Source organism: Ochotona curzoniae, unplaced genomic scaffold (assembly GCF_017591425.1).
Source record: "Ochotona curzoniae isolate NIBS_2020 unplaced genomic scaffold, NIBS_Ocur_1.0 scaffold_4506, whole genome shotgun sequence".
In the NCBI taxonomy this organism is placed as follows: Eukaryota; Metazoa; Chordata; class Mammalia; order Lagomorpha; family Ochotonidae; genus Ochotona; species Ochotona curzoniae.
This window is the reverse complement of record NW_024467119.1, coordinates 37,085,129-37,097,787: the sequence shown is the minus strand read 5'-3', so window position 1 is coordinate 37,097,787 and position 12,659 is coordinate 37,085,129. Positions and strand designations below refer to the sequence as shown.

At 40.0% G+C, this 12,659-nt stretch overlaps 1 protein-coding gene across 1 annotated transcript in view; it reads left to right on the top strand.

Annotated features, from left to right (window-relative positions):
- The first annotated feature begins 394 nt into the window (after positions 1-394).
- The window catches only part of STPG2 (sperm tail PG-rich repeat containing 2), a 389,260-nt gene continuing 376,995 nt past the window's right edge, over positions 395-12,659 (top strand). Inside the window, exons 1-2 of the mRNA XM_040967274.1 lie at positions 395-649; positions 7,881-7,993. Coding sequence (XP_040823208.1) covers positions 541-649; positions 7,881-7,993 — 222 coding nt within the window. The 5' untranslated portion in view covers positions 395-540. The remainder of the gene's footprint in view (positions 650-7,880; positions 7,994-12,659) is intronic.

The following is a 12,659-nucleotide window of genomic DNA, read 5'->3' as shown; positions in this document are numbered from 1 at the left end:
TGCAGGTCTCTTGACCGCACCTCTCCTACCTTGTTTTCTAGAGACTCTGAGCACAGTGAAGAGGCTCCAGTCCCTTTTAACAGTGAAAGTGTTAACAGGTGCCGTGAGGCTAAGGGCGCGGGGCGAGAGTCGGCAACACTGTCCGCCCGGTGCGCATGCTCCGAGGCTCGTCCTGGCCAGGTAGCTCCAACCTTCCAGTCCGCTGACCAGGCTTCCGGGGCGGAGCCAGGGCCGGAAGCACAGGGTGGGCGGCACCTCCGGCCGCACCTCCTTCCGGTAGTAGGGGGCTGGGCCTTGCGGGATGGGTGGCTCGGTGCGGTGACCTGTCGCTGGTCACTCCCTGTGTGGCCCCGCTGGGGCTAGGAGAAGCCTTGGGGAGAATCCCACCCAAGGGCCTGTGGAGAAATAGCCCCGGATTCGGGCTCCTGAAGTTAGGGGAGTTGCGCACAGGAATCTCCCGACTGGTGTCCGCTTCCTTTAGCTGCACACGTCTGGCTCCCCTGGTCTTTAATCCCCCTAGGGTTCCCGCCATTTCCCGCCATGTATGACAGGGCTCCTCGCTTGCTCAGGTCGACCGAGGGTGGCAGCACTGAGGCCCATGTGGGCCCGGGATCCTACGAGGTCCCTTTCCTGAAGCAGCAGGGCACAGGTAAGAGGCGCAGGGGACGGCTAGGCTCCCGCGGCGGGCTCCTCACGCCCAGCCCGCCCGACCTCCGGGTGGCCCTGAGCCGGCGGCGTCTCAGGTCACGGCCGTGAGGCGAGCGGGACGAGCGCCTCCTCCAGCGTTGACATCCTGCTTCTGTGGACTAGGTGCAGCTCCCTCTCTCCCCTCGACGTCCACTTGGCACCTCACGTCTCTCTTGCCATTAACAAGCGAGGCATTATTTACTAAGATATAACTTATGTATTTCTGTTTTGGTAATTGATAGTTCCACTTTTTTTCTCTCAAGCAAATGGGCCGAATCTGAATGTCCCCATTCTCTTTTGAACATGCTTAGGGAGAAATCATTTTCCAACGTTCTGTAAAGGAAAACTACACTCGTGTTTTTGCGAGGGGAATGAAGACAAAAAAAGTTACATAATTATTTGCTCTTCTCATTTATTCCCCTAGTAGCTAGGGAAAGTTATTTTAATAAGTAAATACTTTCAGTTTGTTTTCTAATTTTTTTCTTTTTTTAATTGTTTTATTTTTTTCTGGCACTTAGTCCCATTTCCCCCCCTTTGTTAACCTGTATTTTCCCCATGGGTACCGTAGGTCTCTATTTTTTACTCAAAATCTATGATTCATTATTCTGGATCAGTTGACACAGCTGATCAGTTGGGGTTGGTTTCCTTCTCTTTGTGAGGGAGAGTATTACAAACTGGTCCCCTGTCGGTGCTGTACATCTTGTCTCGCTGCTTTGGCATATCCGATCTCTGTATTGGAGCTTATTAAAGCTATACTGCAGGTGAGCTGGTACAAGCAGTTAACTCCCCAACAACTTGCCACCAGTCGCCACTCAAAATGCTACACCTATGACGGCTTTCTGTCCTCACTTTATTTTGATACGCAAGGCCACTTGTCTTTAGAGACACTTGTCTAACATCATCCTTTCCTCCTGATTCTTACTCTTGTCTTGAAAGTGTCTGATCCAGGTTGGGACATTTGTTAGGTCCTGAAGCAGGGAATCACTGTCCCCTTTCGACCAATCCTTTATTTATTTTTAAACAGAGAAGCATTCATGTACTATACATTTTATTCTTTGCCTGTTGGTTTTCCCGTTTGTAACTTAATAACATCAACTGCCATCCGTATTTTGATTTGAATGCACCCAGAATGACGTCTTCAGAGAAGCAGGTGATTCTTGTACCCACAGTGTTCTTCCATGGTAAGGTCTTTAGCGTTATAGTTTGCTTTCTGGATTGTTCCCCCTGCGTAGGCTCTGGCATCTAAAATTCCAGGCTTCTGAACTCGTCGTTTTCCTCACCAAACTTGGTCTTTAAGAATAACAATTCCTGTTACTCTAGCATAAATTTTCAGTCTTATTCTGGACATTTTCTCTGCCTAGCTGCTGCTGTTCTGCTTCTCATTAGGACCTACCAGTTCTGTTTTCACAGCTCTTTTATAATTGATCTTTCTCCCTTTAATGTTGGTTTAGTTCAAGCTCTTAGTTCTCTTCTGACTAAAGAAGTGAAATATTGCTTGTTTCTCTCTTATTTCAGTCTCCATTAAGTCTTTGTTCTTGTGCCAGAGTGTTTTCTTTTCTAAGATAGTATGTCTACAAAGATCATTTTGTACCATCAAGGTTAATATCTAAGCTCCTGAACCTGGTGAAAATCCTTTAATGTTCTGATCTCTGACTTGGTCTCCCACTTTGCCTGATCTTTCCAGACACCCACACTCCTGTGGAGACTTGACATGCATTTAAATAATTTCAGCTTTTCAGTTTCTGTAATTTATTGTTTGCTTACCTCTGTGTATTTGTTTTTGAGCAGTGCATCTGTCTTTCTACTTCACTTGGCTAATTCCTATTCTTTGAGATTCAGTTAAAGTCAATTGTTCTCTTACTCTTTTTTTTCCCCTGACTCTTTAAAGACTTTTCCACAATGCTTTGATTCTACATTGTGATGACTGCTTAACTTAACTGCAGCCCCACTTAGAAAGTGAATTGTTCAAGGTCAGCCATCATAGTAATCATGGTCTCTGCTCTGTTATTCTCAATTCTTAGTTCAATTCTGTAACCAATTTAAAAAGGAATTATGAACTAAAACTGAAATATAATGAGTCATGTAACAATTAAAATTTATTCTCACGTGTTAATTGAGCTTTGAGCATAACAAGTAGGGTCTGGGAAAATCCTTTTACTATTTTATGGGATATGCCTTGTTGACCTATGAAATAAACTAGGTAATTGCATTCCTTGGAACTCTGAGCATGTGTGTCCTGCATGCCCTTATTTTAACCATACTTAGGGGTAACATGCTGATAATTAATATAGGGAACTGGTATTTCTTAATTCTCTACTGGGTTCCCTGGCAAGATAATTGAACAGTAGAGAGGAACATTTTTCCTCACCTCCTTTTAAGACTAATACTGTACTGGATCTTGCAGTTATTTCAGTTCAGGATTTGGTGAGGTTTTACACAATATGAGTAGGAAGAAGGGAAGAAGATGTTATGATTTTATGTAATTGTTATCTTGAACTTACCATGAAGAGAGTGCCTAGGAGCTTTAGATGAAGATGCTGTTTTATCCCTCAACCTTTCTGTTTCATACCTAGGAGTTTTTTTTTTTTTTTTAAGGATTTATTTATTGTTATTGGAAGGGCAGATTTACACAGTGAAGGAGAGACAGAAAGACAAAGACTTCCATTAATTGCTGGTTGGCTTCACAGGAGGGCATAATGGCCAGAGCTGAGCAGATCTGAAGCAAGGAGCTAGGAGCTTCTTCAGGTCTCCCCCATAGGTACAGGATACCAGGACACAAGCAGAAATCTGGATTGAAAGTGGAGCAGCTGGAACATGAACTGGTACCCATATGTGACTCTGGCCCTTGAAAGGAAGTGATTAGCCAGTTGAACCATCACACAGGCCCTTACCACTATCTTCTTATACATCCTGCTTGGTAAATCTTGGAGTGTACTGTATTTACATTTTCCTTAGGAAATTGTTTCCACTTAGTTTGAAAACTCCATGTCTTAGGCTTTAGGCTATTTGATCTTGGAGTATCTCTCCCACCCTGGATGTGACCGGATGGGATAGGACTGAACTGTTCTTGTTTCATGAGTAGGAGAGAGAAAATTGATTCTCGAATTCTAGATTAGTGGGAGCCTTGCCAAATTTGGTCACAACTGCCTGAGTCATGAGCATACCCCACCAAAGTAGTTTCACCAGAGCCTAGAAGTCTAGTAAAGTGTGATAAAAACGTTTGGATAGTGTCCCTGCTCCTGGCATTATTGTGCTAAGGAATATCACTGAGTTTTGAGCTTTTTTGCATAGTAAATATCAATTTGCATTAGTTGCACATTAATTGTTAGCAATTTAAGTTGGGTGATATTTCCTAAGTGTGTATTCTTTCCAAGATACCTTCTTTGATGAGGGAGCAATTAATTTTATCTGCCACAGAGCATGCGCCTGTGACTCTATGGCAACAATGATGGTTTTTATCTATTAGCCATTTAGAATTTAAGGAGGCTGCATCAGGGAAGGCAATCTGTCTGTATTTACATTTAAGTAACAGTGTATAATTGCTTATATGTTTATGCACCGGAAGTTGAGCACATGTGTCAGAGGCCTGGTTATGTCCTTATGTCCTCTGCCCCTTTCTTTGTCCTAGGGCTGTCTCTGTGGCTATAGATCTTCTCTTTTAATCACATGCTGTCCACCTTTCTTCTCAGCATGGACTGACTTTTATTGCTTCATGCCAGTTTGATTTACTTTTTGCTGGTGGTGCCTGAAATTTAATATATTGCAAAAAGAATTCCTTTCTTTCAAATCTTCTACTCCCCTGTGGTCTTAATTTCTTCTCCCAATTTTATCTTTAACATTTATAGTTAACACTTCACCTGCCAATTTATATGTCTTAAGTCAAACTCTACTATTTCCCTGAACCATTTCCTGTATTTTATACCTAGTTATCGGCAGCACTATTTGTAGTATAATTGTTTATTTATCTGGCCTCCTCACTATTTGAGGAAAGGCGATCTTGTTCATTAGTATGCCCTTACTGCCTATCGCACATACATATCATATACATGATACAATATGCATTTTATTGCATGAATTACTAAAAGTGTATTTTAAAATATTACCCTTTATGCCCATTATATATTGTTTACTATATAAGACTCTGTGATAGCTGACTAACCATTTTGCTTTCTTTGATCTTAGCACTTAAGTTTCAACATCCTGGATAACCTGGGTAGTTGGTCTCTCTAACTTATAAACATTTAGTATGCAGCTAAAGCTCCATGAAAAAAGATACTTCTTTCTTTTACTTATAGCTGCATATCTGAGCTAGTCCAAAGCCAGGACCCTGTAGCTGCATTTGGGTCTCCTATGTAGTTGGCAGGGACCCAAGCACTTGGGTTATATTCTGCTGTCCCCTCAGGCAACTGGCAGGAATCTGAATTGGAAACAAGAGAGCTAGCACATGAACTGATGGTTGATATGGGAGCCAACTACATCAGCAGCTTAAAACTAAGATTATTTGTTTTGATGAAATTTGTATATTTGATTTGAAACCTTTGTTTCGAGTTGCACAATCAAGAAGTATGTGCCAAAGCAAGTAAATAATTAGCTGCTGTTAGCCAGTTTTATTTCTTTCAGTGTAGGTTGTCACTACAACCAGGTGTAATATATTTTATGCAGGTAATATATGTGATTTCAAAACATGAAACAGTGAACTTTGATGAGATTGTAAAAAATTACTTAAAAATGGTGAACAAATTTCATGTATTTCACAATATAGATTTAGGAGTATGCTAATATTGCCCACCCTAACTTCCCTCTTAGCTATGTTCCCCATTCCTCTTTTATTTATTTATTTTTTTAACTTTCACTATGGCATACTTTCAGTTCACTTCACAGTCACAGGCTGAGCATTCCATTGGGCTGAGTATCAACAACAAGAGAGTAGGAAAAAACCCATTGTTTCTTGAATATAAATAAATGCTATAAACAATAATCAAATCTCAAGATATCAATTTTACTGACATAGATTACATTTTTTAGAACTCTATTAGTTTCATAGACCAGGGAAAACATATTCTTATTTACTAAGCATAATGGTTTCTAGCTGTATCCATTTTATTGCAAAAGGCAGATTTCGTTCTTTTTCATTAGCTGAGTGGTATTCAACAGTGCATATATACCACATTTTCTTTTTTTTTTTTTTTTTAAAGATTTATTTTTATTATTTTTTCATTGGAAAGGCGGATATACAGAGAGGAGAGACAGAGAGGAAGATCTTCTGTCCGATGATTCACTCCCCAAGTGAGCGCAACGGGCCGATACTATGCCGATCCGAAGCCAGGAGCCTCTTCCGGGTCTCCCACACGGGTGCAGGTTCCCAAAGCTTTGGGCTGTCCTCGACTGCCTTCCCAGGCCACAGGCAGGGAGCTGGAAGGGAAGCGGGGCTGCCGGGATTAGAACCGGCGCCCATATGGGATCCCGGGCGTGCAAGGCGAGGACCTTTAACCACTTGCGCCACCGCGCCGGGCCCTACCACATTTTCTTTATTTAGCCATCTATTGGTAGACATGTGGTTTGATTCCATATTTTAGCTATTGTGACTTGAGCTGCTATAAATTGATAACTGGGTAACTCATATGCTGAGTTAATCTCCTTTGGTCTAATTTCCATGAGTGGATCTATTTTCAAATCTCTGAGCAATCTCTGTACTGACTTCTCTGGTGGCTACACTAGTTTGTGTTTTTTTTTTTTTATCAGCAAAGCATCAGAGTACCTATTCCCCTCACATGTTTGTCAGCACTCAAATGTTTCTGATTCCCATATGGCTACTGTAATTGGAGTAAAGTGAAACTTCATTGTGGTTTTTATTTGCAGTTTGTGATCCTGAGCATTTTTCCATATATGTGTTGGCCATCAAGATACCCTTTGAAAAAATCTTGTTTATGTTGCTTGCCTTTTTCATAACTGCTTATTTTGTTGTTGTTTTGTTTTTTAATTTCTTGAGTTCCCTTAAACTCTGGATATTAATCAGTTGCATAGTTTGCAAATGTTTTCTCCCATTATGTTGGCTGTTTTTTTCACCTTATTGGAGGGTTTCAGTTGCAGCTTTCCTTCTTAGCTTGATATAATCCCATTTGCCTATTTTTGCTTTAATTGCCTGTGCTTCTGGGATCTTCCTCAAGAAGTCTCTGGCAGCTTCTTAGATATTCTCTTGTAGAAATTTGATGGTATTAGATATTGGATTTAGATCCTTGCTGCATTTTGAGGTGACTTTTGTACAAGCTGTAAGACAGGGATCTTGTTTTATACTTTTACACTTGTAGATCCAATTTACCCAGCACTGAATGTTGAAGAGACTGTTCTCTTTCCAGGGACTGATATTAGATGGGCATTTTGTTACCAGATGAGTAGAAGTATTTTTATTGAAAGTCTGTTTCTTGACAATATTGCTGCATTAGAGTAAGAAAGACGAAGTTGGAGGGGTAAGTTTATTGGTAAAATGAGAATGTAGCAGACAAGTGCCTGAAGAGCTACCATCCTTCTGAATGAAGAAATGCCACTTTTATTAAGGGGTTCAGAAGAGGAAACCATGACTAACTAGTAACACATTGGGAATTAAACTGAACAGCCAAATACCAAAACTGGTTGTAGATACAACAATAGGATTCTTTAAAATTCGATCTCAAACATCAGTGCAGCTTCTTGAGAAACATGTCAAGAAAATGGATGGCTTGACCTATACACAGGCAAAACAATAACACTTTATGGGTATATTTGGTGGAAAGAGGCAAAACATTGAGTTAAGAGATAAGAGTGTTATATTAGCCAACATAAGATCTAATTTTCCTAAAGTCTACAGTTAGTGTGGTTATTGTGTCCTTGGTCACATACACTGTTACATTTTGTTGCATACCATTTTAGATTAGAAAAAAATTACTCTTTTTGGGAATTGATTGGATATTTTTTTCTGTTGCTGATAAATTTAATCCTGTAGCTGCTTCCATTTATTACATAAATGGTCTGATCTGATTTTTAGTTTTCAAAAATTTTGATCTAATTCTTTAAAAAAAGTAATAACTTCCATGTTTAGCCATTAGTTTTGAAAGTATAGTCTCTGCATTGAATGTTAAATGATGTGTGAATGTTTCTTTCTCTGAGATCCTTGGGATAGTATCTTACCTGCCAGTGTTAATGGTTTATTTTCATAGGTGGCTATGCACCATTTCTTTCTTCAGCTGCCAGAGAGAGTGCTTTTCCTGTTGCCCCTAACACTGAGCAAGATGGTCCAGGTCCAGGACACTATAATGTTTCAGAAGCACAGGTACATTCATAAAGTCATTATACCAGAGTTAAAGTCATATTTTCTTCCTCTATAGTAATAAAATGCCATTTGTTATAGTTTCTTCTTCGGGTTTTATTTCTCTTTTTAGCCTATATTTTATAATTTGCATAATAAGAAAAATGATTTTGATATTGGTTGCCTGATGGGGTCTTTTTCATTATTCTATATATTCTAAAGGATACAAACCATTATGTCACAAGAATGGGAGGTCCATATATCTAGATGAAAATGGTTATAAGGTAGAGGGATTGGTTTTCTAGAACTGTAGCTCTGGACATTGTTTCTTCTGTCTCCTGTTTTACCAATGAGTCCAAAATGTGTGACCAGAATACCTTCAGTGGTCCAGTCAGAAATAGTTGCTGTAACTCCAACATCTTTGAAATCAAAGGTGTCATCATCTACCCTTTTGGAATTTTGTTTGAATCAACTATTTGGTCATTTGGAATTTTTTTTTTTATTCTGGAGAATCCAGATTTGTTGCCTGGTGAGTCATAGAAGATTCCTCTGTGTTCTTTTAAAAGTAATCTGAAGGGTTAGGAATCTGGTACAATAGTCACTATACTGCTTGGGACACATTATCCTGTATTGAAGTGCATGGATTCAATTGGGGATCTGCTTTGGATATAGCTTCTTGCTAATCCTCTGGTAGGCATTAGGTGATACCTCAAGTAATTATCAGAATCACTTAGGAGGGAAACTTGAACTGAATTCCTGGCTCTGGGCTTTGAACTGGCCCATCCCTGAGTGTTTTGGGCATTCAGTGGAGTGAACCAGTAGTTGAAAGATCCATTTTTGTCTGCCTGACAAATTAAAACCAACCAACCAACTAGCCAACAAACAAACAATAAAAAACCGAATCTGTGCATAAAACTAAGATGTGGCTAGTAAATCTACATTAATTTCCTTGGAAATCACCAAGATGAATAGAATTAATCCTAAGCAAGTCTGAAAGGCTTTTAAAATAATTGTTTTTATTTTGCTACAATGTGAATGTCAGCAGTTTAAAAAAAATATTTATTTATTTTAAAGAATGTGTTACAAAGAGAGAGAGAGAAGGGGGAAAAGACAAAGTTCTTTCATCTGCTGGTATTCCCTAAATGGCTTTTAAAAAAATTTTAACTTTTATTTTGAAAATTATTTATCTAAATGTGAAGAATGACCAAATGGCTTTATAGCCAGAGCTGGCCTGGTACAAAGCCAGAAACCAGGAGTTTTATGCAGGTCTTCCACGTGAGTGTGCGGACACGGGCACTTCGGCCATCTTCCTCTGCTTTGTCAGGACATCAGCAGGGAGCTGGTTCAGAAATGGAGCTTGTACAAGTACCCATATGGTATGTTGGTGCTATGCCACAATGCTAACCCCAAATGTCAGCATCTTTAAACCTCATTTCAGAAGTACAGGTTGTTCCAGTCTTGCAAGAATATATACTAGTTTTGTTCTGTAGTTTTGGAAGCTGCTGTCTCTGATTCTTGTTTTAAAGGAGTTTTTTGTGTTCTTTTGGACTGCTTCAATGATAGAAAATTTTAGTTTGGATTCAGAGTTAAAACTGAAAAAGTTTTCATTACCTGCTTTAACTAAAACCATGTTTTCCATAGAGAGGCTTAACTTTTTTAGGTTGGGTTTTAAAGTTATGTGTTAATGGTAATATTTAATATTTACAAATAAGAACTATTTGCAAAGTGTTTTCAATTATTTCATATTTTTTCTCTCCAATTTAGTGTATAATAGGAGGCCATAGTTTACGAAACCGAGAGGAACGTTTTAAGAAGTTTATTTCTGATAATCCAGGACCAGCCAGCTATGATCATTGTTTTCCTGAAACACTATGCAGAAAAGTACTGGAGGCTAAAGAACATCTACAGTCAGTACGTTGATATTTTAAGTCAAGCTTTTAAGAGTTCTTTTAGTGAAGATAAAAAAGAGAAAGTTTGGCATATTTTTGTGATGTTAACTACATTTAAAAAGCCTTATCATAAAAGCCAGTAAACTTCATAATCTTTGAACTGTATTTAATTTATAATGAAATCAGCACTCAGTAATTCTTTAAAGTTTTTGCTGTGATAGTATCTGACTTCATTTTTGTGCTTGAGAAATCTATTGTTGATGAAGAATGTGAAGTAACATAGATTTAAAAGGTTACCTAGACAGAGAAAAAACTTTAAGTATTGTTAATCATGCTGAGAAATTAAAAACATGATTTCTGAAATATGTAAGCTTAAGATTTAGATGGGAAAAAGACATGGATAGGTCATTATTAATTCGAGACAAAATGTGATGGTGTTAATCATCTTATTTTAAATGCCATTGACATTTAAGGAGAATTATAAAGTTCCAAGATGCCATACATAATTTATAGAGAATTTTTGGAGGAGGCTGGTGATAAGATAGGTCGTGATGAGTAAGATCAGAATGTTCATTTCAGGACTGGAATGCTATGAGTGGGCATATGAAAATGGGGTTTCATAAGAGGTAGTGGAAAGGTTGTTTTAAGTGGGATGAGGAATTTGTGCTGGAGACTAAAGTGTAAGGTAGGCTTGGAAATGTATTGCTGCTGTATAAAGAATGATTTTTGACACCCAAACTCTGTCCTTTGGAATAAATCAGACTATCTAGTTAATTTTAGTCATGTACACTTCTCTTGCCCTGATTTCTTTATGTAGCTCACATTAATTGCATCTTAGTTCTGTATTGAAGATTTTTTTTTTTAGAATTGAGTACTCAATTGAGTAATGTCAGTTTAATCACAATGGGATTAATTTTGGAAGTATATTTAAACCTGAACTATTTCATGTGTGAACACAAGATACCTACTTAGGTAAAGGTTTATCAAGCATTTATTGAGTGAATATGAGTGTCACACAGCTATAATTTTAACAGGAAAGTAATGAGTAAAATTTAGTAAAATATAATTTATGCACTCATGTCTTAGAATCATGATCATATTTCAGTAGTAACCAAAAGAAAGGGAGCCTTGGATAAAGCAGCACAAACCATTTAACTTGATATTTTTTCAGTTGAAAATTTTTTCCCTATATATTTATTTCATTTTTTGATGATGTTTACATAGTTAATTAGAGTGAGAGGGGTTGAGGATTAGGGAAAGTGAGTGAAAACATTGCTGCCAAATTTTGTTCTTTCTGTATCCAGGGGAAGGGGATTGATGAGGGAGGGGAGAAGTCACACCCAGCCTCCCAACTACCTCAATACTTGGGGCTGGGGAATAGCTACTCAATGGCATCCCAGAGACCCTGAAGTGGAGCATGCTCTGATGATTCTGCTTATGTGATTTTGAAAGTTCTGAAATGCTGTTGATATTGCCACTCCAAGGATGAGGAAATCCTTCCATAGTCCATTGGTGGATTTAGTGCACTTTAAAGTCTCCATTCACCCAGATATTTGTTGTCAAGCGTGGCTGGGGTTATTAAGTTTGTTCTGCCCTCCTTCTTCTGCTGTGGTACCAGATGTTCTCTGCAGGCCCCAACGGACTGCCATAACCTCGATGTGCATCTGAGCGTGCTCTCTGCTGCTCTGTCTAAGCCATTGAGGAAGCTAGTTCTGACACATTCACTCCACAATCAGACCACAGATTCTGTGATTCTCCCTGTGGTTGGAGTTCTGAGTCCGGTGGTTTAGTTGCCCAAAGAAACCTCATCTGAGGTGATCTCAGACCTGATCTTTGAGTGTGCTTACCAGTACAGGGTTTGGCTCAGTCAGTCACCCATATCAGCCTACACACACACTGCTAGTTGCAATTGCTAGGTCAGTTCTGTCTCTAACCCTGTCTCTTGCATAAACCAATGGGTGCTGTGGCCCAGCCCAGCCATGCCCACCACATACTTGGCCCTCACATACACCTGTGAGAACTGCAGAATGATCAGAATGATCCCCAGCAACCCTCACTAGGTCTGCCACTATCCCTGGTTCTTGTGCTTGCTGGTGTGTGCAGAAGATTGGTTCAGTCTGTCTCACATCTATTCAGGGCTTGTATATATCAATGGGCATGTGTAGCCTGGCTCAACCCAACTGACCCCACTATCTAGCCCACACTCATGCTGGTGGGTGCCACCACCTGACTAGCCAGTACTGTTCCCAGCCCTGCTTCTCATGTTCACTGGTGGGAGTTGCAGTCCATCAGAGAGGTGCCCGCAGTTTCCTACTAGGCTACTCTCAGTTCTGGATCTTGCACTGTACAGGTGGTTCTGCAATGCAGTTTGACAGGATTTGCTCCCAGTCATAGCACTTGCCAGTTGATGCTGTGGCAAAGCCCAAGCAGCCTGTACTTCCTCTAGTCTAAGCATGTACCAGTTGGTACCAGTTGATAGAGTCAGTTAGGCCAAGCTAACTCTCCCCCAACCTAGTTTTCATGAGGTCAGTACATATTGTAGCCCTGTCCAGCCTGGTCTGTCCTTGGTTGAAGTTCTCATGCTCACCAGTGGGAGCAATAGCCCAGAGGTGAGCGCCTTGCAGCCCCTCTGCTGGACTCAAATCACCCCCGCCCATGTCTCATGTGTGCTGATGGGTGCTGTGGCCCAGTCTTACGTGGCCTGCCTCCCCTTTGCATTGTCTGGTGGGTGCCTTATCCTGGCCTAGCCTTCTCTTCTCCCAGTTCCAGCTCATGCTGGCAGGTGCTGTATCCTTGCCCAG